The sequence below is a fragment of the Scyliorhinus canicula genome, chromosome 12, assembly GCF_902713615.1.
Source record: "Scyliorhinus canicula chromosome 12, sScyCan1.1, whole genome shotgun sequence".
In the NCBI taxonomy this organism is placed as follows: Eukaryota; Metazoa; Chordata; class Chondrichthyes; order Carcharhiniformes; family Scyliorhinidae; genus Scyliorhinus; species Scyliorhinus canicula.
The window spans coordinates 9626587-9653441 of NC_052157.1; the positions used below are offsets into that span (position 1 = coordinate 9626587).

A 26855-nucleotide genomic window follows, 5' to 3' on the forward strand; every position below is an offset into this window, starting at 1 on the left:
AGCACGTACCCCAACGTTCCAAAAAAATGAAGCTTTTTTTTTAAAAAAAGAAATGTTTTCTGCCTGTTTCTATTCTTTCCTAATTTTTGTTTAATGAGTGCTCCTAAAAATGTTAGATTGAAGCAAAAATATCGAAATCAACAGAGCGGACAAAATGTGTATGAGGGAGGATCAATGTTTCTTGCACAACAGAATCACAGTTGCCCAGTTATGACATAGTGTTGGCAAGGCTGTGTGACATTTTTGCATTTGCCTCCTAATTGCAAACTGTGGACGTCACTAGTATTTTAATGATGCAGATAATGTCTATTCCATATTTTCAAACGTGGCTTGAAAACCATTCCAACCACTTTACAATGATCAGTGATTTTTTTTTTAAAAAGCAACTTGGCAGTGAAACCTGCTGTATAAACTAGACAAAACTCCTTTTTGTGAGATTTAACATATAGTCCTGCGTGCTATTTGGTATGTGTAGTTACAATTTTGGGTTTAGCCCTCCCACCCTTTGCAAAAAGAAACCTCAAGGTTACTGTTAGTCAGTGAGTCTAATGAGGACATTAATCCTATGTTTTGTTTTATTATTTAATTTTTTGTGAGCAGGTTTTGAAACCTTTTCTGTCTCATGCTGCCAAAAGTCATAAATTATTCTTATCCATTTGATTTATGGATGTTTAAAGCAACTCTGTTAACTCAAAGCAAATAAATTGTCATTTCTTTAAACTAGTGTCGACTGATAGAAAAATGCAACAAGAATTCTCTGCGCTGTTATGGGCCAGGGTTTAGAGAACCCCAAAGTGTATCATGGAGTTCACCTGACCCACGACTTTTAATAGATTGTGGTATGGGGAGCACACGGCCCACTCTACAGGTGTGGTACAGCAGAAATGGAAAAGTGTTTTGCCTTAAAAAATAATGTTTATTCTATGAACTCAAGTTAACCTTTTTAAAACATACAGTGAACATCTTAGCAACCATCAATTCAAATACAACCCCCAAAGAATACAACACTAAGTAATCCTTAAATTTTCCTTTTAACATCCATATGACATTAAAAAAGCCTTTTGATAGAAGCACATCAGGTTTAAATGCACTGCTGAGAACAGTTATCACTCTGAATTCACCAAATGATCAAGAGGTAGTCTTGACATGGCAGAGGGAACAACATTACACATTCTGTGGCTGACTGCAGCTCCAACACTGAAATAAAATCAAAAAAACACAGACACACCCAAGCTTTTCTCAAAGTGAAACTAAAAAGCAGAGCCAGAGCTCAGCTCCACCTACAGTCTGACATCACTGCAGTAACTTTAGCAGACTATCATTTCTTAAAGTGACATTCTCATGACCGCTTAGTATTCAACATAAAGCAATTCATTGTCTTTGAGGATGGTCCTATGCTTGGCTTAAATTTTTACATTGATATTAACAAAATATATTTTGGAAATGTAATTTGTATTATTGTTTTTAAACAACGCAAATGGTACATAATTATATAATATGCAAAATATAAGCTTTTTTAGTATAAATGACCAAGAATCCATGTGACAATTTTGATAAATTAACTATTTAGTGGTACCAGTTTCTGCAGTAGGTCACTGTGGACATGAATTAGTAATGATTTATTCTTTTTGCGGGATGTGGACTTAGCTGGCTGGGCCAGCATTTGTTGCCCATCCCTAATTGCCCTTGAGAAGGTGGTGAGCTTTCTTCTTGAACCGCTGCAGCCCATGTGGTGCAGGCACATCCACAGTGCTGTTAGGGAGGGAGTTCCAGGATTTTGACCCAGCGACAGTGAAGGAACGGTGATGTATTTCCAAGTCAGGATGGTGAGTGACTTGGAGGGAAACCTCCAGGTGGTGGGGTTCCCAGGTACCTGCTGCCCTTGCCCTTCTAGATGGTAGTGGCTGTGTGTTGGAAGGTGCTGACAAAGGAGCCTTGGTAATTTCCTGCAGTGCATCTTGTAGATGGTACACACGGCTGCCACTGTTGCAGGTGGTGGAAGGTGGAGCAATCAAATGGGCTGCTTTATCCTGGATGATGTTGAGCTTCTTGATTTTTGTTGGAGCTGCACTCACCCAGGCTCGTGGGGAGTATTCCATTACACTCCTGACTTGTGCCGTGCCTTTTGGTGGTGGACAGACTTTGGGGAGCCAGGAGGTGAGTTACTCACCCCAGGATTTCTAGCCTCTGACCTCTTGTAGCCACAGTATTTACACAGCTGGTCCAGTTCAGTGTCTGGTGAATGGTGACCCCCAGGGTGTTGACAGTGGGGGTTTCAGTTATGGTGATGCCATTGAATGACAAGGGGCAATGGTTTGATTCTTTCTTATTGGAGATAGCAATTGCCTGGCACTTGTGTGGCACAAATGTTACTTGCCACTTGTCAGCCCAAGCCTGGATATTGTCCAGGTCTTGCTCCAATTGCACGTGGATTACTCCAGTGTCTGAGTAGTCACGAATGGTCAATCCATTGTGAAATCATCAGCAAACATCCCCATTTCTGACCTTTTGTTGGAAGGAAGGCCATTGATGAAGCAGCTGAAGCTGGTTGGTCCTGGGATACTACCCTGAGCAACTCCTGCAGTGGGACTAAGATGGCTGACCTCTAACCCACCTTCCTTTGTGCTAGGTATGATTCCAATCAGTAGAGAGTTTTCTCCTTGATTCCCATTGACTCCAGTTTTACTGGGAATCCTTGATGTCATACTGTGAATGCTGCCATGATGTCAGGGGCAGTCACTCCTCTCACCTCACCTCTGTTGTTCAGCTCTTTGTCCATCTTTGAACCAAGGCTGTAATGCGGTCAGGAGCTGAGTGACCTTGGTGCAGTCCAAAATAAGCGTCAGTGAGCAGATTATTACTAAGTAAGTGCTGCTTGACAGCACTGTTGATAACCCCTTTCATCACTTTACTGATGATTGAGATGATAGAGTGGTAATTGGCCATAAGACATAGGAGCAGAATTAGGCCATTCAGCCCATTTAGTCTGCTCCGCCATTCAATCATGGCTGATATGTTTCTCATCCCCATTCTCCTGCCTTCTCCCCACAACTCCTGATCCCCTTATTAATCAAGAACCTATCTATATATCTTAAAGACTCTCGGTGATTTGGCCTCCACAGCCTTCTGCGGCAAAGTGTTCCAAAGATCCACCACCCTCTGGCTGAAGAAATTCCTCCTCATCTCAGTTTTAAAGGATCGTCTCTTCAGTCTGAGGCTGTGCCCTCGGGTTCTAGTTTTTCCTACTAGTGGAAAATTCTCTCCATGTCCACTCTATCCAGGCCTTGCAGTATCCTGTAAGTTTCAGTAAGATTCCCCTGTCATCCTTCTAAACTCTGGGTACAGACCCAGAGTTCTCAACCGCTCCTCATACGACAAGCTCTTCATTCCAGGGATAACTCTTGTGAACCTCCTCTGGACACTTTCCAAGGCTAGCACATTCTTAGATACGGGGCCCAAAACTGCTCACAATACTCCAAATGAGGTCTGACCAGAGCCTTATACAGCCTTGGAAGTACATCCCTGGTCTTGTATTCTAGCCCTCTTGACATGAATGCTAACATTGCATTTGCCTTCCTAACTGCCGAATTCTAACACATTTGTCAGACATGACCTCCCCTTGACGAATACGTGCTGACTCAATCCTATTTTATCATGCACTGAGGTTACAGATTGTTACTGAGTACAATCCTGCTGCTGCTCATGGCTCATAGCGTTTCATAGCACCTCATGGATGCCCAGAGTTGCGAGATCTGTTTGAAATCTATCCCATATAGCATGATGGAGGGTATCCTCAATGTGAAGGTGGGATTTTGACTCCACCATGACTGTGCAGTGGTTACTCCTGTCGATACTGTTATGGACAGATGCATCTGCGACATGCAGGTTGGTGAGCATGAGATCTATTATGTTTTCCCCTCTTGGTTCCCTCAACCAGTCTAGTAGCTATGTCCTTTAGGACTCGGCCAGCTTGGTCAGCAGTGGTGCTATCGAGTCACTCTTGGTGATGGACATTGAAGTCCTCAGCCAGAATACATTCTGTGCCCTTGTACTGATTCATCAACTGACAGTGGACAGCACTTGGTAATCAACAGGAGATTCCTTGCCCTTGTTTGACCTGAAGCCATGAGATTTTGATGTTGAGGACTCCTAGCGCAACTCTCTCCCAACTGTATACCACATGACTCCTCGAGGATATGCCTCATGATGCTTAGGTTTTAAACCAGCTGCAATAAAAGTGCATTCGTTGTGTTGACGTGATGGTTGTCCTTGAGTACATCAGATTGCTTAAAACTGAACTTCTATAAGTTGTGACATGTTAACACTAGTGAACAAAGCTCTGCGTGTGTATACAAGTGTGCCGAAGCAGAGACCTGCTACTTTGCCTGACCATTTATGTGGCATTTCCAACTGTTTCTCCTATTGATATTTTTAAAATTTACACTAGTAGAAGCCCCTATTTACTCTCAGCCTTATACCAAATTGGCAAGAAGTACATTTTTCATGACGCCTGATTATGGTCAAGATATAACAAATGCAAACCAGAGAAAAAAGAACAAGCTAAATTGATTTTGCATTGCACATGATACAAGTATGAACTTGTAAAACTGGTGGTTGAGTAAAAGTCACGTCAGCGTGATTACTGTATTTAAAAGTAAAGTACCATTGGTATTCTTCTGTTTTATCCAAATTAATAGCTCAGTAATTTTAAATATACTCCATTAAATTTTATTGAGTACATTTGTGCTTTTTGATGATGTAGGCTTGATATAATGTATGGTAGTGCAGGTATAAATAGATTTTTTTCCTGATGACCTGACAAAAAATAATGTTTGTGTTGCTAATATAATATTTGCACACAGCTGCGCAATTTTTAAAAAACAGATTTCTTTTTTATACTGAATCAGTTGCATTTAGTCAGTATTGAGCATATTCAAAACCAAGAATTTGGAATCAAATTTACAGACACTGCTTTCAAAGTCAATTATTACATCAAATTGCTAATACCTATAAAGAAGTAATTGTTCGATCGCTTTTTGATGTGTATATTTGAGAGGAGGTCATTTTAAATTCACAAGAAAATCAAAAGGCGAAGTTGTGGAAGAGGTGCAGTGGGTTAGTACATTAGGGACTTAGCATTCAAGTCGGCTCTGCTGGTTTTAAGAGCCCTTCTTGAATTGGGTTTTGGATTTTCTTCAACCCAGAATGGATTTGAGTGCTGTAGTATGGAACATTTCATTAGAATCGAATTGGCATTTTCGCTTAGCTGGCAGTGATGGATGTGTATGGAGGTAGTGTCATACTGCTACTTTAGGGGAATATTGTCCATTGTGTTTGCCATTTGCCATGTGGTGAGTTGAGAATCCAGGTATGGAGAGTTTAATTTCTGATTGGTAAATAATAAATAGGTAATAGACAATAGCGGCATTGGGTATGTGATTACAATACTCATTAATATTGCTTAGTCACATGTACTTGAACATTTTTGGTATGTTACTGTAATATAGTCAGACAAAAAGCAGAATGTGCCAGCTGTTAAGACTTTTTTTAATGATTGTGAATGCTTCCTTGCTGAATGGTGTTCGATCTTAAGTAATTGTGTTGGCTGTGCCTCAGTTGGTAGTGCACTTACCTCTGAGTCACAAGTTTCTGGGTTCAAATCTCATTCCAGAGCTTGAGCATAAAATCAAGGCTGATAACTTCACGACTGAGGGAGTGCTACATTTTTGGAGGTATCATCTTTTTGAAGAACCCATGGCACTATTTCAAAGAAGAGCATGGGGAGTCCTGGCCTATATTTGTCCTTCCATTCGCGTCACAAAAAGACAGCAATGTGATAATGACCAGTTTGCAGGAATTTGCTGTGCATATTGGCTACCGCATTCCCGTGACTACACACCAAAAGTACTTTATTAGCTGTAAAGTGCTTTGGGATGTCCATTAGTTGTGAAAACTGCTTATAAATGCAATTTTTACAAAAATAAACTTTTGCCAACACTTGAGTTTCTGTATGGTGAATTCTAATAAAATTCAAGTACGTTGCTGAAACACCATAGACACTTGTGGCTGCACGGCAGTTCCTGTTGGACAACGCTGCTCTCGGTGATGCTTTTTTATATTTCAATTAAGACCATAAAGGGAGTTTTACTCCACATCAAGAACACCCATTTCCAAATTTAATTTTGACAAGGTACAAGAATGTTCGATTCTCTGCACTGACATCATTATCTTGATGAATGGAAGCACTTATTTTACCCCCAAAAAATGCAAAGATGAGAACAAAGGAGATTTGAGGGAACAGCTTTAACTTACTAGTTCCGTCTCGTAGACTGATTCTCGTATTCAGTACAAACAGAAGCCGTGCTATACCGCAATGTATGTGTATGGAACAGATACTACCCTTTTCTCCGATTCATAGAAATTTCATAGAATTTACAGTGCAGAAGGAGGCCATTTGGCCTATCGAGTCTGCACTGGCCCTTGGCAAGAGCACCCTACCCAAGCCCACACCTACACCCTATCCCCATAACCCAGTAACCCCACCCAACACTAAGGGCAATTTTGGACACCACAGGCAATTTAGCATGGCCAATCCACCTAACGTGCACATCTTTGGACTGTGGGAGGAAACCGGAGCACCCGGAGGAAACCCACACACACACGGAGAGAACGTGCAGACTCCGCACAGACAGTGATCCAAGCCGGGAATCGAACCTGGGACCCTGGAGCTGTGATGCAATTGTGCTATCCACTATGCTACACATGGTTATCATTATATGCTGATTCCCAATCCTGGTATACAATCTACCACCAGTCTTCACCCAATTACATTTTTGTCACTGCACGCATACTGTGGCTTAGTATGTTTGTGAAATTCTAAGTTGTTTCATAGAAATTCTCATAGAAAGAAAATCTAATTTATTTAGCACATTTCATGTCTTCTTGATCTCCATAGTCATTGCATTACTTCTGAAGTGTATTCAGTCAGTCTTGTTTTGCAGCAATATGGTATGTTATTTCTATGGCCATTTTATCGGATTTGGTTAAAATGACAATGCTTTTTCCGGCAGTTTTAGCAGTTGAATTGCTAATGCTGCAATCCTGCCACTGACAATCTGCCAAATAAATTGTGTACTTAAAAATGCCTTTTAAAACAAAAAAATAAATGTAGTGTAACTTCTCCCTCTGCCCTGCAACTGTCATTTTCTTTCTGTCCTTTACTGATAAGTTACCCCTTCCTCATTTTCTCTTGGATGTGCTGGCTGCACGGACACCAGAAAATCCACTGGTACATTGTCCAAGTGACCATTCTTCTTTCGTGAGTTTGGATGTGAAGTGTTCTATTCGCTTTTTATTGGGGCCCACTCCACATCCGACAGAAACCAATCCCAGCGCAGCAGTGCTCATCGAAGCCCGCAAATACACATTCTTTTAGTCCTTGGATAATAATGAAGAGCCAGAAGCTACTGCAGCATTTTCTCTTCATAACCAGATTCCAGTATCAACCAACAACTGCTAAGATCGGTTACAAATCATGTATCAAAGCTTGTATATTTCTCGTCTATATTTAACCATTGAGTAGATGTTTTGGAGCAGGGAGGATAGGGCCGCCATTGTCATTGTAAAGGGATATAGGGAAAAAACAGGGAATTTGTCTTGAAAAGATAGCGCTGTCATGCCAACAAAACTGGTCCGCAAATCTGATGGGCTCAATGCCCTTCTCTGCACAAGTGCATGTTCCCACCTACCTGCCCTCAGAATCGATTGGAGAGATGGCAGAATCACTGAATCTTTTTCAAAATTGCCTTTTTAAGAAGAAAATGTTTTAATTACCCTGGGGACAGGTGACCATAAGTATCTTTGTTTTTAACAAAAAAAAATCAAATAGAATATTTTTGAAGATGATTGGTCCTTTCTATCTTAGTAGATTTTAATCATCTACTAAGTGGCTCGGGCTAAATATAGCGCACAAACGCAAAGGTTCTATTGAGGAATAGGGGACAGAGAGTTAATTAAACCTCAAGGCGATAACCAATACAGTATTTTTAATGAACTGAAAAGTTTGCCCCCATTCCAGATTGAAGCTTGCATGTCATTCCTTTACCATAGCCAATATGAGACTATCACCACATGGTCCGTTTAAGAAAGCACGCGGTATTGCTTTCATAATTTTAAATTAAATCTTAAAAACACGTGACTGTGTCAGGGATTTAGGTCTCCTCACATCTAATCTGATCGCATTATGATAACATACCTACTCATTAAAGCTGAAAATAGAAGAGTAATTGCTGTTAAACTGTGCTGATATTTTAGTCGGTAGGTAATTCATGCTATGAGTACCTTGCATTCTATGTTGCATTTTATCAGGATGTTGAGGTCAATTATAATTGGACTGCTGTCCAGCCTAAAATCATAATGCATTTGGTAACTCCTTAAAATTATAACTACCGTTTTTATTTCAAAAGCAAAAGTCATTATAATGTTCTTGGTTAAAATATGATCTTTTAATGTGACCATAAGAGTAAGTAAAGCATGTACAGAAAGGGTTAAAATCCTCTTGGTAACACATTGCCAAAGTGTAGCAGATGCCTGTAATACATAGCTATGGCCATCGTATTAACAACAGCTGTTCGACTAGAGGCCATCTAAATTAACATTTGGGGGCAGCAATAAACAAAATAACTGTCAAGCCTCTTTTGCAATTGCCAGCTTTATGCAGATCAAAAGGTTTAAAAAAATTGCAAAAAGAAGCCTGTGTTAAAATTAACTTGGCAGCAACAAGACTCAAAATGATACATTACAATAAAGCCAGGGATATATGCCAAACATTCAAAATAGTGCAATGGTGCACCATCTTCCAGAGGTGCCAAAACACTGATGAAATTGTGGTCTGCTGTTAATTGCAGTTTGCAGTAACATTGGAAGTAGGGGAATGAGAAGAGTAAAGGTACTTGTGCCTTAGGGGAGGGTCATGAATTAATAATTGCCATGTGCCGGATGAGCCCTGTCATAGGAGCAGAAATGAGGAAGTTGCCTCGCAGAGGGCTATCAATCACTCACTGACCATAACTTCCAGTAATTAGTGTATTTTATGGTCACTTGCTTCAGTGGCTCGGAAGCACATATGCTCCAGTCGTGGCTAAACTTTGCTGAAGTAATATTCCAGAATGATTTATCTGCAAGCTGCACTGGGATGTAACCCTATATTGGTTGGAGCTTAGAGCTTAGCTGCATGCAAACGGCAGTGTTAGTTTAGATACATACAATTTGCACAGGCTGAGACCTCCATTCTATTAGACTCAGCTGAAATCTCAGTTTATACAGTTAGGCCAAATGGCAAGTATTTTCCTCCCTCTATTCCAAACATAGTATAGCACCTGATAAGAGAACAGTCAGTAGATTTATTTTTTAATTACAGTGAAAAAGCATATATTTTAATTGATTTAAAAAAAAAGTTGTACAGCTAATTCAGTCATGAAGGTACCTGTGAAGTGATTAGAGCATATTTCTTCCTAGCCATGATAGGGTATTAGTGACCCGCCTCCCTCTGTGGTTCCAACCATAAAGCAAATGTGTCACTTCATCACTTGGTTACTTGCATTTGTGCTGATTCACAGGGGTGAAGATTCTACAGGTTATCAGCTAATGGCTGTTATACATTAAAAATTGAAGCCACTCTCACACACAGCCCTTTCAAGCCTTTCCCCTTAAGCCCTGGACAGTTTCCTCAAGTGCAGCTGTGAACTAGCTGCTGAAGATTAAATTAATTTGTAATGCTTTCTTGTCCTTCCTCTGTAAATCCTGCGCATTTGATAGAAGGACCACTTCAGGTTGGCTCTGTAGTTTCTAGACTGTGCCATGACCTTTTATTGCCAAGTTAACCTCAGAAGCACCTTGTTTTCACTTCAGAGAAACAAAGGCTTTTAAATCCATTTGGATTTTACCTCTCTTGTAGTAAGATAGAGAATTGATTTGGGATTAGTAATAAATCACATCACTACTCTGAAGTATTAAATATGATATGTTGGCTTGAGAGAGACTTGGAACAGGCAATTTAAATATGCCATTTCACTGAACGATTCTCTGTATATGTAATACATGAATTACCATATTCAAATCTTTAAAAATTCCCTGAAGTAGGGCATATTTGACATTGATACTAAATGGGCAGTTCCGCACAGAGGCCATAGATGATTGCTATGAAAAATTGAATAATATCACCTTGTTGCAGTCAGGGATAGTCTTCCAGTATTGGAGCTACGGTACAGTTTTGGGACAAAGTTTTATTTTGTAACTACTGCTGTTTCTGAGCTGGAAATAATTAATACTTGCGCTCCATGTTTAAAAGTGTTCTATTTCCCAGCACAAACATAGTCACCCTCGAAGGGAGCAAATAAGAATCACACTATAAGTTGACAGCTGCCATTTATAAAAGTTAATTTCGGCAATTATAATCATTCTAAGCTGGTTTTCCATAATAAGCTCGTAAAATTTTAATACTTTTTAATTTAATTTTGACATTAATTACAGTTATTTTATAGTTCTTAGCCTTATGTATTTTCTACTATACTTTGTCCATTAAAACGTCTTTAACATGTACATAGAAAACTTAAACATCAGGTTGTGTTGCAGAGCCTGACATATATGAACCAACTACAATTTTATGTTATGATCTCCTATGGCACTGGTTATCATCTGGAACACTGGTGCATGTTTAGCTCTTAACTTGGGCTGTGTGCCTTTAAAATCACTGCTCCATATAAATTGTTGAGGTCAATTAAAGAGCAGATGTAATTACTTGTAAATTGCAGATTTTGGATTAATAACTGACTTTCCCTTTATTGATAATTTTGCATATGTAACAATGAGCAGCATTTTGTGTGTCCCTGTTGGGCATATTTTCAGCAGAGGGGGTGTGTAAAATATGATTTGTGCCCAGCCCACCCCCGAGCTGTCCCCCATAATATGCTTGGTGGATGGGTGCCAAAATCGACAGCCCGCCCATCGTATTTAAATGAATAGTTAAAGATCAATTAGGCTTGTTAGGGGCCTATTGACTGAGATAATACCCTGCCCATGCCATAATGAGGTTGGCGTGGGTGGGCAGGCAGGGGTGGGGAGGACAATTTCTTTTGTGTGTGTGTGTGTGACTTAGTTGAGAAAATGATGGGAAGGATGTGGGGGCACATCATTTGGGGGGGAGCCCTGTGGACATGGGGGCAACCCAACAAGAAGTCACCCCTCCCTCCTATATCAATGCCTGCCCTCCAAAACCCCTCTTCCCCTCCCCTGACTCTTGGATCCCTCCTTTGCCCTTAAAACCTGGCACTACTTACTTGGTTACAGCAGCCGTCCATCTTCTGCATGCTCCTTCATACAATCACGGCAGTGCCCACTACTGAGCTCTGGTGCTGCCAGAGCTACTGGCCAACCTGATTGGCCGGCAGCTGTAAAAGGTGGGACTGTCTACCGTTGAGGAGTGAAAGTGCCACTCAGCTGATTTAGCCCACTGTGCGGCAGATTTCTTTCTGGTAGGTCAGCTGCTGGCGACCTTCCTTGTGTGGACATGAGCAGTCCGCCTCTCCTGTAAAAACCAGCCCAAAGTCTGAAGTCCAGAGTCTGGCAGATGCATTCTAGATACAAGGGGCTGGATTCTCCGTTTCAGGGACTATGCCCCCACGCCGTCGTGAAAACTGTGGTCTTTTACGCCAGAATAACTGGCGTCAAAAGGCCACAGATTCATTGCCTTGCAGGGGGCTAGCAGGCAGCTGTAGTGGAGCTCGCAGCTCCAGCTGCCGATACGCACCCCCCCCCCGCACTTCCAGGTCAGAGGCCGCACATGTGCACGGCTGCGGCCTCCAGCGACCGTGCCGTGCTCCATGACGGACTCGGACCGCGGACCTGCACTGCGGAATCGTGCCCCTGATCGGCCGCGTGCCTGACCCAGACCGCCTGCACATTAAAAGCCCAGTCCTGGATGAGGCCCCCACCCCTGCCCTCCGATCGGCCCAACCCCGACTGTGGCGGCCGTGGACTGAGTCTGCTGCCGCTTTGCGAGTATCCCGAACCGGCAGGACCAAATTCAATCCACGCCGTCGGGAATACAACCAGTCGGGGGTGGAGAATAGCGGGGCGGGCCTCTGGCAATGGCCTCAGGTGGTGGATACTCTGTGCGGCGTACTGCCTGAGTGTGCCGCTTTTCCCGAGGGGGGGGGGTGCCGAGAATCGATGAACCGCCGCCAGTCCTGATTTCATGCGGGGAAACTGGATTCTCCGCCCCGTTGCCAAACACGATTTCAGCGTCGGGGTGCGGAGAATCCAGCCCAAGATTTTTATTTACATTCACAGCTGATAATTTTTTTCAAAGCTGTGTAATAAGCAATACCATAGCTAATTCATGCAAAGCAAAGTCCCACAAATAATAATGAGGTGATTGAACTGTTTCTGGTTGAGTAGGTTGAGGGATAAATATTGGGCAAAACTCTGGGAGATCTCGCTTGCTCTTCCTCAAATAGTGAAAGCAGTGTTATGGTCTATGTAAAAGATCATTAAAAAATTGAATTTCCAGTTATTAGCTGAAAGGATAACATGGCAAGGTGACACTTTTTTTCTTAATTTTTCCAATTAAGGGGCAATTTAGCGTGGCCAATCCACCTACCCTGCATATCTCTGGGTTGTGGGGACACGGGGGAATGTGCAAACTCCACAGACAGTGACCCGGGTCCGTGATGCAGAAATGCTAACCACTGCACCACAGTGTGGTCCACCAGATTTCACATTTTAAGACTTTCACTGTAATGGACAAACTGAAAGCACTGTTGACTAAACACTGCTTTTGTAGGTAGCTTATGCACAGTGGCAAATTGGTTAGCACTGCTGCTTCACAGAGTCAGGGACCCGGGTTCGATTCTGGCCGTGGGTGACTGTGTGGAGTTCCCCCCGTGTCTGTACGTGTTTCCTCCAGGTGCTCCTTTCCTCCCACAGGCCAGAGATGTACATGTTAAGTGGATTGGACATGCTAAATTGTCCCTTAGTGTCTCAACATGTGCAGGTTAGGTGGATTGGCCATGATCAGTGTGCGGTATATGGGATAGGATGGGAATGTGGGCCATAGTTGAGTGCTCTTTAAGAGCAGACTCAATGGGCCAAATGACCTCCTGCAATATAGGGATTCTAAATTTCAGAACCTATCGTCCCTTTTTTACTTGCAGCACCACTGAAAAGAAAACAATCCGTAGGTATACTTTACACTCTGTTTTAAGTATTCATTGAGTTTTCCAAGACAAAATTATTCTTAACTCCCAAGGGTTTATTCCATTCTTTTCTTTTCCCAGCCTGGAAACTTTTAATCCCAGAGCTGTCTTTCCTGGGAAGGGTTTTTACTGGGGATTCCTCCTTTTAACTAAAACTAGGTAAAGCTTTCAGTCCCGTTTAAATCCTCACGTTTGGTCCTTTCAGCGAGTGGGAACTCTCACCCTCATTCCCGCTCGGTGAACCTTGGAAGCCTTCAGCCTGTAGCTGCTCTCTCTCCCGGATCCTGGCAGATTAAACTACGTCTGTGAGTTTGAGATATCTTAGAAACCCTGTCCTCTCAAAAGCCCTTCTTCATGGCAACATGGATCACACATTAATTAGCTATTCACGTTAGCACAGTGATTAGCATTATTGCTTCACAGCGCCAGGGTCCCAGGTTTGATTCCCGGCTTGGGTCACTGTCTGTGTGGAGTCTGCACGTTCTCCCCGTGTCTGCGTGGGTTTCCTCCGGGTGCTCTGGTTTCCTCCCACAAGTCCCGAAAGACGTGTTGTATTTTATATTTTCCCCGCGTCTTGACTGTGATAGAGAAATTCAAACAGCATTCATTAGGTAAGCAAAACTGAACTTTATTCACTAATTAGAACTGCTAGCAGAAAATGGCAGAAACTTGGAAAGTCGGAAGGCAGTCAATTACAAACTGCGGAGTCCGTCCCAAGTCTGCGATAGTACAGAAAAGAAGGTGATTCTTATACATTGTAGGATCAAGATAACATGAATACAGCTTGGTCAGGCGACTCGGGGCTTTTCACAGTAATTCCATTGCAATGTTAATGTAAGACTACGTGACAATAATAAAGATTATTATTATTCTACCTTGGAATTAAATGGTCAGTATAAAGACTAACGCTTTACTACCTAACATTCTCAACGCCATAGAATACCAACAGTGCAAAAGGAGTCCATTCGGCCCATTGAGTCTGCACCAGCCCTCTGAATGAGCCCCCACCCTATTTCCATAACCCAGTAGCACCACCTAACCCTTTGGACACTAAGGGACAATTTAACATGGTCAATCCACTTAACCTGAACACCTTTTGGTCTGTGGGAGGAAACCGGAGCACCTGGAGGAAACCCACGCAGGCACGGGGAGAAAGTGCAAACTCCACACGCAGTCACCCAAGGTCGGAATAAACCCTGGTCCCTGGCGCTGCAAAGCAGCAGTGTTGACCACTGTGTTACCCTGCTGCCTTTTGGACCTTCCTCGGCTCGGACTTTGTACATTAGCAATTTAACCACCATAAACACAGATGTTGCTGCCTCCATTGGCTCCAAGTGTGAATATCTTGCATCTTCTTCCAGGCAACAACCCTGGCCTTTTTAATATCATTCCAAAGTTAGCATCACTGGTAGCATCCATTGAGGTGTCAGCTTAGATTTTGTGCTCAAATCCTGGAATGGGACTTCAACCTTCTCACGTGGAAGTGAGTGTGCCACATTAACACTGTCAATTGGCAGATATTTTCTGTATCTTCCTCACATCAGTTAGATTTTAAGGTCAGGCCTTTTTTTAATTTCACAGAAATGTGCGTGAATATTTAAGACTGAAGTGCATGCTAGACATTTCATTTTTCTTTGAACAAATCAACCTCCCAAGGCATTACACATGGTGAGTCAAGACTTAAATGTGGTCTTGAATTTACTGAAGGTTAAATGGCAGAAGATAATTATATCGGGGAATGTGGAAATAAAGGTACCCATTTTAAAGTTAGAAATTCTGTCCTCATTTATATAGATTTCTGTAATAGGTTCCTTTGTCCACTTTTACAATGAAAATTGCTCATTTGTACCTTTCCAAGTTGTGGGCACAATTCTCTGGCTGCATTGCGCTCAAGTGAGAGCACAACGTGACCGGAGAATCTCTGGAGAGCCGTCTTGCAGGCTTCCCGGCAGCCTCCGCGCCTCATGGGATTCACCCAAGTCCAGCGAGGCGCCGAATTCGGAACTCCGCCCAAAAGGGACGGGACCCGAAGACGCTCGCGTGCGAAGATCGTAAACTTACTTAAGACCTCCCTACCTGGTATTTACCGGCCTCCCTCGATTCATCAGCCTCCCCAGGGAGGCTGTAGCCGGGTGCGGATCAAGAACGTGGACCAGGCGGAACGGCACCCGGGGAGTCTCCCAGGCCAAGGGAGGCCTGTGAGAGGTCAGGGATAGTGCAGGGTGACCCCCTGGCTCGAGGGGGGCCACGCCCATGAAAGGAGGGTGGAGGGGGTTTTGAAGGGTGGGGGTGTGCAGGGCCAGGAAGTAGTGGCCTCCAGGAGGTTGGGAGGAGGGGGGGGGGGGTGAAGGGTGGGGGTCCTGGATGCGAGGATTTGCTGTAAGGGGGCTTGGGGGGCCTGAAGAGGGTGGGGCCCACAGGGACCCCATAACTGGGTTTCCTCGTTTCGGGGGTGTGGGGTAGTGCCAACGTGGGTGGGGGTGCTCACTTGGGTATTGGGGCACCCTTTCAAAATGGTGGCCTGATCTCAGATTTCAGCTCCCCAGTGCTAAAAAAAATTTTAAGCATGGGTTAAACTGGTGAGAAACTCCCCAGGGCCCCCAAAAATGACTAAGTGTCATTGTATAGCGATGGGGAACTCGCCGGCAGAGCCAGCAGGAAACTCCCTGAAAAACCAGCCACAAATGAACTAAAACATTTTTTGGGAGAATCGTGCCCTGTATCTGCACCCTCCTGCCAGTGGGATTGCCAACTGCAATGCCGTCAATCAGTGTGTATAACATCAGCAATTTCCATTATAAATTTAGGCATAGGAATCTATAATGGCAGATTTTTTTTTTTATATATATATATATAGACATTTTTGACGTTTATAAGTAGAAAACGTAACCAGTTTGGAAGCCAGCTCAAAAGCCCAGAGCACCCTATTCTTAGTGCAGGATATGGTAAAGGGACTATATTGAGGCCAAAGTGTCTTTCCCCAGGAGAGAGAGGTTATCAAGGTGAATAAACCTCTCAAGTGTTTTCTTCTAATTGGTACAACAGAAAATAGAAGCAGAGGCCTGGGATTAATTTCTGCATAAATAACAAAGAACAAAGAAAAGTACAGCACAGGAACAGGCCCTTTGGCCCTCCAAGCCTGTGCCGACCATGCTGCCCGTTTAAAATAAAATCTTCTACACTTCCGGGGTCCGTGTCCCTCTATTTGCGTCCTATTCATGTATTTGTCAAGATGCCCCTTAAATGTCACTATCGTCCCTGCTTCCACCACCTCCTCCGGCAGCGAGTTTCAAGCACCCACTACCCCCGATGTAAAAGACTTGCCTCGTACATCTCCTCTAAACCTTGCCCCTCGCACCTTAAATCTATGCCCCCTAGTAATTAATTCCTTAATTTTGTAGACCTCTATCAGGTCGCCCCTCAACCTCCTTCGTTCCAGTGAGAACAAACCAAGTTTATTTAACCTCTCCTCATAGCTTATGCCCTCCATACCAGGCAACATCCTGGTAAATCTCTTCTGCACCCTCTCTAAAGCCTCCAGATTCTTCTGGTAGTGTGGCAACCAGAATTGAACACTATACTCCAAGTGTGGCCTAACTAAGGTTCTATACAGCTGCAACGTGACTTGCCAATTTTTATACTCAATGCCCCGACCAATGAAGGCAAGCATGCCATATGCCTTCTTGACTGCCTTCTCCACCTATGTTGCCCCTTTCAGTGACCTGTGGACCTGTACACCTAGATCTCTCTGACTGTCAATACTCTTGAGGGTCCTAACATTCACTATATATTCTCTACCAGTATTAGACCTTCCAAAATGCATTACCTCACATTTGTCCGGATTAGACTCCATCTGCCATCTTGCCGCCCAAGTCTTCAAACGATCTAAATCCTGCTGCATCCTCTGACAGTCCTCATCGCTATCCGCAATTCCACCAGCTTTTATGTCGTCCTCAAACCTACTAATTAGACCAGTTACATTTTCCGCCAAATCATTGATATATACTACGAACAGCAAAGGTCCCAGCACTGATCCCTGCGGAACACCACTAGTCACAGCCCTCCAATCAGAAAAGCACCCTTCCATTGCAACTCTCTGTCTTCTATGACCTAGCCAGTTCTGTATCCATCTTGCCAGCTCACCTCTGATCCTGTGTGACTTTACCTTCTGTACCAGTCTGCCATGAGGGACCTTGTCAAAGGCCTTACTGAAGTCCATATAGACAACATCCACTGCCCTACCTGCATTAATTAACGAGAATTAACGAGGGAGAATGTTAATAAGAAGGAGGCTGGCTGATGCACATGATGAGAAATAAATGTAGACTTGTATTGCATTTTTTTGGGCTATCAGAAATTCCCAACATACCTCGTATATAAAGAATTTCTTCAAAAGTCCACCTATTGTTGTTTTCTCGGCAAACACAACCATTATGATCACAGCAAAAGTGAATAATGAGCTGAATAACCAATTGATTTACTCTTTTTGCATGGTAAGTGAGGGAATACTATTGGCCAAAACGCTGAAAACTACCTCCTTTAGTGACCTATCTGAGCAAGGACACAGACATCCTCCCTGTAATCTCCCCACATATATATTATAACATTATTAGATTGATGAATGAGTAACATTTTCATTTGGTACACTTGAAGTATGGAAAAGTCAGCATTACAATGATAGATTTTGCCTGAACAGTTTATGTTCCAAGAGAGCATTATGAGCTGTGTAATAGGATATAATAGTGGTTGCAGACCTAATCAAAGAGCAGTTTTAGATAATATAACACACAAGAATTTCACAATGTTAAAGGACCCTGGCTGTCTTAATAGCTCAATTGGTAAAGACAGTATGCAACTGAGAAATGCAGACTTGTGTAAATTTGCAGTTTGTACCCCATTTTTACTAGTGGCAGGTGGCCCTGTGCCCTGTGGGGAGACCACCTAATTAACCATGGTGGCTTCTGTGTGTGGGCAGATGACTTTGAACTTCCCAACGGCATCCTGTGGTTCACATTGGGGCTCCCCCCTGTGGTGACGGCTGTCCCTGCAGTAAGATGCCCCACCCAACCCCCTCACCCTCCTGTTCACCCCATTCCTTAACCCTTCTGTTCACCCAGAGCCAGCCTGATGTGCCTCGCAAGTCCGACCCCACTTAACTTGTTCCAAGGGTGACATCCATTCGGCTTTTCCAGCTGAGTGCAGTCCCAGCAATGGTCACCACTCTTGAAGAGTGGCTGATCTTCCAATGGCTGGCAACTTGGAGGTGGCACATCATCCCTTAAACTTTAACATCTGTTGTTGTGAAAGTGTGAGAAACCATTATTAAGGAATGCAGTAAGAAGTCTTACAACACCAGGTTAAAGTCCAACATGTTTGTTTCAAACACTAGCTTTCGGAGCACTGTTCCTTCCTCAGGTGAAAGGAGGAAGAAGCAGTGCTCCAAAAGCTCGTGATTCCAAATAAACCTATTGGACTTTAACCTGGTGTTGTAGGACTTCTTACTGTGCTCACCCCAGTCCAACACCGGCATCTCCACATCATTATTAAGGAAGTAAAATTAGGACATTTGGAAAGTCAAAACGCTATCCATTGGAGTCAGCATGGTTTTATGAATGGTAAATCATGTTTTACTAATTTGCTAGAGTTCTTCGAAGATGTAACAAGTGAAATGGTAAAGGGGATCCTGCAGATGTGTACTTGAGCAGGTGTTTGATAAGGTGCCGCACAGAAGGTTAATACATAAGGTTAGGTCACATGACGTTAGGAGTAATTTATTAGCTTGGATAGAAGATTGGCTGATAAACAGAAGACAGAGATTCGGGATAAATGGGTCTTTTTTTGGGTGACAAGAGTAACTAGTGAGGTGCCACAGGGTTCAGTCCTTGGCCCCCAACTATTTACAATCTATATTAACAACTTGGTTACAGGGAAAGAAGGTTCTAAAGCCCAATTTGCAAATAGCACAAAACTGGGTGGGTAAGTAAGTTGCAATGAGGAAATAACCTAACAAATGGATATAGATAGGTTAGGTGTCGGTGAGTGGGCCAAAATGTGGCTGATGGAGTTTAAAGTGTGAGGTCACCTATTTGGATCAGAAAAATGGAAAGACAACTTATCTAAATGGGGAGAGACTTTGCGGTACTCTGGTGCAGAGGATGTCTTTGTGCAGGAGTTGCAGTAAACTAGCATACAGGTACAGCAGGTAATAAAGCAAATGGAATGTTGCCATTTATAGCCAAAGGAATAGAGTATAACAGTAATGAAGTGTTGTTGCAACTATACCACACCTGGAGTATTGTACACAGTTTTGGTTCCCTTATTTGAGGAAAGATGTAGCTGCATTGGAGGCAGTTCAGAGGAGGTTCACTAGGTTGATGAGGAGTTTGTCTTATAAAGAGATATTGAGCTCCCAGCCCCGGGTCACTGTCCGTGTGGGGTTCGCACATTCTCTCCGTGTCTGCGTGGGTCTCACCCCCACAACCCAAAGATGTGCAGGGTAAGTGGATTGGCAGGTGGATTGACCATGCTAAAATGCCAATTAATTTTTTTAAAAGACACTTGACATTTATAAATCAAAATGTAGAGATATTGAGCAGTTTAAGCCTATACTCTCTAGAGTGTAAAAGAATGAGAGGTGACCAAATTGACGTATGAAAGCTGATAAAGGGTGTGGACAAAGTAGCCGTGGAGCAGGTGCTTCCTCTTTGTGGGGCATTCTATAACGAGAGGTCATAGTCTCAGGATAAGGGGTAGCAAATTTAAAACAGAGATAAGAACATAAGAACTAGGAGCAGGAGTTGGCCACCTGGCCCCTCGAGCCTGCTCCACCATTCAATGAGATCATGACTGATCTTTTGTGGACTCAGCTCCACTTTCCGGCCCGAACACCATAACCCTTAATCCCTTTATTCTTACAAAACAATCTACCTTTATCTTAAAAACATTCAATGAAGGAGCCTCTACTGCTTCACTGGGCAAGGAATTCCATAGATTCACAACCCTTTGGGTGAAGAAGTTCCTCCTAAACCCAGTCCTAAATCTACTTCCCCTAATTTTGAGGCTATGCCCCCTACTTCTGCTTTCACCCGCCAGTGGAAACAACCTGCCCGCATCTATCCTATCTATTCCCTTCATAATTTTATATGTTTCTATAAGATCCCCCCCCTCATCCTTCTAAATTCCAAAGAGTACAGTCCCAGTCTACTCAATCTCTCCTCGTAATCCAACTCTTTCTGCTCTGGGATTAACCTAGTGAATCTCCTCTGCACACCCTCCAGTGCCAGTACGTCCTTTCTCAAGTAAGGAGACCAAAACTGAACACAATACTCCAGGTGTGGCCTCACTAACACCTTATACAATTGCAGCATAACCTCCCTCGTCTTAAACTCCATCCCTCTAGCGATGAAGGACAAAATTCCATTTGCCTTCTTAATCACCTGTTGCACCTGCAAACCAACTTTCTGTGACTCATGCACTAGCACACCCAGGTCTCTCTGCACAGCAGAATGCTTTAATATTTTATCATTTAAATAATAATCCCGTTTGCTGTTATTCCTACCAAAATGGATAACCTCACATTTGTCAACATTGTATTCCATCTGCCAGACACTAGCCCATTCACTTAACCTATCCAATTCCCTCTGCAGACTTCTAGTATCCTCTGCACTTTTCGCTTTACCACTCATCTTAGTGTAATCTGCAAACTTGGACACATTGCCTTTGGTCCCCAACTCCAAATCATCTATGTAAATTGTGAACAATTGTGGGCCCAACATGGATCCCTGAGGGACACCTCAACTAGCTACTGATTGCCATAAGGAGAAACTACTTCTCCCAAAGGGTCCTGAATCTGTGGAATTTGCTACCTCTGAGTGCAGTGGATGCTGGGATAAAGAGTAAATTCAGGGAGGAGTTGGGTTGAAGTGTTACGGGGATCGGGTTGGACGGTGGTGTTGAGGCAATTACTTTTTTTTTAAAATACATGTAAGAGTACCCAATTATTTTTCTTTTCCAATTAAGAGGCAATTTAGCGTGGCCAGTCCACCTAGCAAGCACATCTTTGGTTTGTGTGAGTGAAACCTACGCACACACGGGGAGAATATGCAATCTCCACACAGACAGTGACCTCGGGCCGGGATTCGAACCCGGGTCCTCAGCGTCGTAGTCCCAGTGCTAACCACTGTGCCATGTGCCACCCCTAATTGGGGCAATGATGAGACCAGTTATGATTGTATTGTACGGTGGAGCAGGTTCATGAGACTAAATTGCCTACTCCTGCTCCTAGTTCTGATGTTCTTATGTTCTAAGAAAGAAAAATTCTGTCTAATTCCAGCTTCCAGCCCTTGGTCTGTCGTCCTGTAGGTAACAGCACCTCATGCACAAACCTGGTGTCCTTGATTAATAAGGGGATTTTTGTATTAATAAGGGGATATGGGGTTACGCAGGAGAATGGGGATGAGGAACATATCAGCCGTGATCAAATGGTGGAGCAGACTCAATGGGCTGAATCGCCTAATTCTGCCCCTATATCTTATGATCTTGTAGTCGAAAGGGAAGGGAGCCCCGACAGCAGCTGCCAAATCCGGTTGGACCTCCTTGAATCAGCTGAGCCTCTGCCCATCTTTCGTGTATGACATCCAGGCCCTTTCTCCCACAGAACCCAGCCCTCTACGTGCACTTGCAAAGAGTAGGATAATGGAAAAAAAGTGTAGAATTTGTGATTTCAGAGATGCCCCTACAAGCTGTATGTCTGTCTTTGGAAATGTAAGAATTACAAACAATAGTATATGCATTTTCTGACATAATTGTCCATTAATGTATTGGTTTGAGTTTGTAGAATGCTGGTAATGACCAAGGGCACACATTAGTGGGCTGAATTGTTTAACCTTGCCATAGGATCCTTCGCCGCAATGTACAAAATCCCACACATTTCTTATTATTTTCACGGTAAAGATCTTAAAAGTATTCAGCAACAAAGTATTTTATTTTTCTCAAAATGATTCTTGCATTATCCCATAATGCACTCTAGTTAGCTATTCACATTCCAGGAAATGGTCTGTAACATTAGATGCTTCGATGATATTGTAGTTAAGCTACCTTTACACGGTTTCACTGAAACAGATAAAACTTGCTCTGTTCCTATGTCAGACCGGGGGGGAAAAAATGTATTCATGTGTCTGCAAAAGCTGTGATTTGGACTCAGAAGCGGAACGGTGGTTGATAATTTTCATCAGGGCTGCATCCTTCTGGAGATACAGCCTCGTTCAACCCCTGGTGATACAGACAGGCAAAATTAAGAAGGACATTAGAGCTTCATTAAATCTGAAGCACATTTAGTACAGTGAAATATCTGCAGGCTATTTCTTAGAAGATTACATAGTATGCTGTGTGTTCCCTTTTCTTTCAAAATTGCTCAGTGTAGGAATTTATCCATGATTAAGATAAAATCCAATATTAAACTTGTGCTTAAACTACCTTTTTTAAAAAGTTTTGCATTTTAGAAGAAATTTTAATAATAAAAGTATGAAGTGTTAATTTGATTTAGGTTTTTTAGAAGAATTCGAGCTCTTGTCTTACAGTGTGACTATGCCCCACATGCAGATCCATAACTAGACAAATATTATTTCCTTTTGCAGCTTGCTCTTGGGAGGTTTCCATATCCTCAGGTAAGATTGTTCATTACTGGCTTTTGCCACCATGACATTCATCCCTATGTATGAAGGTACAAGGGAGCAATCCTGAAAGTTTGTGCCACATACAAATAAAGCTGCAGTGTTAAATTGAAATATGTTATCTGTCCAATGCTTTGGAAACCATTTTTTATCCCCTCTTTCTCCCCTCCCCAGCTGTGGTCTGTATAGACTAAAGAGTCTCTGGTTTGTCTGATTTAAAAGTCTTGTCGGCCTACATTCTTTGAGCATCCATTAACTTGTTATTATTATGCAAATACAAATTGTATTACACATACAAATATATGCATGGTTAGATTGTGTGTGTGTCACAAGCATGCTTACTGAATAATCAGCTCAGATATCCTCCTCTTGCTGATATTTTCTTTTCTGTTCGCTCTCCCCCAAAGTTTTTTTTGAAAATTATGACAATGACTCTTGTATCTGTTTTTGAAGGATTTCCAATGACTGTTGCATATTATACGGCTAAGCAGGTTGATGCAAGTCAGCATATTAACCAAGTGTATGATTGATTGAATATTACATATATGATTTACTGGTGCAAGTGTAAGAGATTTTGCTTCCCTTTCCATAAGGAAGGAGGGGGGAAAAAATGACTGACTTCTCTTAGGCTGTGAAACCAGGCCGGGTTAATAAATTACATTGAAATGACCCGAAGTAAAAATAACTTCTGTGCAAATAGTGCCCCTGGTATTGTAAAGCTTTGAATGTTTTCACACCCCATTAATTTATTACTTCTCTTTCTTCATCTTTAAATTTCATTTTTTTTAAATTCAGACTCCCTGCTGCAGTAGTGATTTTCATCTTGTTGTTAATTTTCCCTGCTCCATATGGAGCTCCAGACATTTCACCTGGAGGCTGTACTAGATTTTGCTGTAGTGATCGCACTTCCGGAGGCCAAAACTGTCAGTTAAGGTTCCTGGTGCATCTGTCTGCACCAGGCATTTTTTTGCTGGCACTGAGAGTGTGAATAACAAATTGGATGCACCTGAGATTTGGATGATTAGTGTGTTTGTGTATCAGTGCTATGTATGTACTCCTTGTAAGCAGATAGCTCTGGGGGGGGGGGGGGCCTAAATAGCCGCCATAGGTGGAACTGTACTCAAACCTTGCGTTTTGGCTTCCCCGAGTATGCTGTAAACATCCCTCACATTAAGAGGCTCGAAATATTTCATCCTGCTTTGTCATTGATTAGAAAAGAGTCTTTAATTTCATTTCACCCCATGTTGTGATTAATTTGCATTCTTTGTCAGAAGTTAATGAAGTTTTTTACGGTTCACGCTGAAAATCCTTGAAGACATCTTATTTGATCTTCTGTTTATACAACCGCCGGCAGATGCTGTTTTGATTGATAGCACGCTTTCATTCCCCAAGTTATTTTAAGCAACTGTTCTGTTTTGAATACAATATATAGCTACTATTTTTCCTTTTCTCATCGGGGGAAAAAAATTAACAGGAATTTATGCTAAAAACTGACACTAGCCTTTGGGAGGTTAGTCTCCTCTGTTGCTGCTTAAAATGTTTTTGGTCTTTATGTAGCTCTAATTTAATGAAAAGTAAAAGTTTGCTGAATAGATGTCGAGTACTAATTGGAGTCAATGCAGGACAGTCCCTGAAGCGGCATGTACCAGGGTTTCTCCCTTTTTTTTTGCATATAATCCATATTATTGACACTACTTGCCCTGAACATTTTCATTCAGATGCAGACAACTCATCAAGGATTTAAATGCTTGTTTGACTTGGAAACTGCAGTTACAAATTAAAAAATTGTTTTTCTTTTGTAAATTGACACCTTCTAGAATTTTAAATAAATCCTTATTTAAACATTCATTTCAGGACGAATTTTTCTCATAATTGCAGATTCAATTATAGTTTTTTTGCTGAACTAATTTATAGTGATATAATGTCAACAAATCCCATGAATATTTGAACTATAAAGTCCTGTTTTAGAAGGGAAGCTGTTTGCTTCAGTTGCAAACACTAAAAGAATTTGCTGGGGTAATTGAGTTAATGTTAAAGTATCACAAATAATTATTATCAGTTTATCTAAAATTACAATTCCTGCCAATTTTAGTTTGCCTACATAAGTATTGTGTGATATTTCAATAATGCATTGGCTTTATAAATAGTAGCATAGAGTAGAAGGCTAAGGAGATTATAATGAATCTTTATAAAACACTGGTTCAGCCTCAGCTGGTGTAGAGTTTCTAATTCTGGGCACTGCACTTTGGAAAGGATGAGAAGTCTTTAGAGATGGAGCAGAAAAGATTTACAAATATTATTCCAGGAGTGATGAACTTCAGTTACATACATAGATTGGAGAAGCTGGGGTTGTTCTCCTTAGAAAAGGTTGAGAGGTGTTCAAACCAGAGGGGTTCAGACAAAGTAGCGAGAAATTGTTCCAATTAGCAGAATGGTTGAGATCCAAATGACACCAATTGGTGGTCATGAGCAAAGAAAACCCAACAGTGACTAACGTTTTTGTGCAGCGAGTGGTTCAGATCTGGAATGCGCTAAGAGTGTGATGGAGGAAGATACAAATGGGTTCCAAAGGGAATTGGATAAGCAACTGAAGAGAAGCAAAATTGCACGGCTGCAGGGAATGGGTGGGGGAATGGGAGTAGCTAAATTGCCATTGCAGAGAGCCAGCAAAGACACAGGGCCCAAATGGCCTCCATCTGTGCTGTAACAAAACCATACCATGATTGGCCACTTTTGAAATATAAAAAGTAAATATTTTAACATCATTCTGATGACCTTTTTTCCTTCAGCTGAAATATATACTGAAGTGCAAAGTCCCCTTTATGGTGCATTACATTCTTAAGATGCTCCAGACTAGCTTACAGGTAGTCAAATAAAGTGTACTAATCCTAGTAAAACGTTTCTGAACTTCACCACATATCAAGAATGTGGGATGTGCTTTTAAATTTAAAAATAAATAATTCAGTTCTGATCAAAAGTACAGAGAACTAAGGATTAAAGTCTAATGGTTTCGAAGAGTCTGATATTTTCAACACTACCCACACTTGTACCCCAGTACACAAATTAATCTGATTAATTGTAATGTGGTTTTGCCATTGATCTCTAGGTATATATCACTGTTCCGTTAAAAGCTTTTGAAGCACAGTGCATCAGTTCTAAGGGGTGGGTTCAAATGTTTAGAATTGGAGCACAAATACAGTGCAGGACTTGCCAAAGTGAGGCACGTGTGGAGACAAAAGTTGCTTTTTATTTGGTCTGGGAGGCCATAAATTTAAAAATATGGAAATAAATTGAATTTTATTTACAGATCAGTGAATATTGCCTGTCTAGACTGTGTGTAAAACAGAAAGCCAAAGCTGAGCTTGTGTGAAAATTTTGAGCTTTCCTGAATGTGACCAAGATATAGACCCTGTTCAGTCAACCAAGTAAAGACAATTTTACTGTCTTTAAACATTTCATTTCTTGAATTGAAGCAAAAGTATTTTATTAGTTTCTCAAGGGTGCATTTTGTTTGAATAATGAATATACCTGACACAAATGGTTTTAATTTGGAGAGTATGTGCAACTCTAGAATGAATAAGCACTGATGGAATTTCTATAATATAAGATGACATTACAATTGGCTCTATTAATTGTTTTACTCTATTTCAATTAGATAATTTGGTACTTTCTATTGGTGCAAGGTGTTTGGGTCAGTATGTACTACCTCAAAGCTGACTGCAGTATTATGCAAATCACAGAGGGCTCAATTTTCCCAATCTGTTTTCAGCTATGAATGCTAATTAAACCCAAAGTAAGCCCAGAATAGGCTGGTGTCAATTTTGCAATATTTAGTTCTCCCTCTTGCCTCCAAAAATTGTTTTCTTGGCTCCAAAACTATGCTAAAACTGAAAATCGGAGTTAATAATAGCACAACTTGTGCTCTTGAAGC

General features: G+C 42.0%; 1 protein-coding gene across 13 annotated transcripts in view; it reads left to right on the forward strand.

The window, feature by feature from the left end:
* The window catches only part of map2k5 (mitogen-activated protein kinase kinase 5), a 338825-nt gene that overhangs the window by 248862 nt on the left and 63108 nt on the right, over nucleotides 1-26855 (forward strand). For all 13 annotated transcript variants that reach the window (XM_038814887.1, XM_038814881.1, XM_038814883.1 and 10 more), the window contains one exon: nucleotides 22889-22918. In XM_038814887.1, the coding sequence (XP_038670815.1) occupies nucleotides 22889-22918 (30 nt within the window). The remainder of the gene's footprint in view (nucleotides 1-22888; nucleotides 22919-26855) is intronic.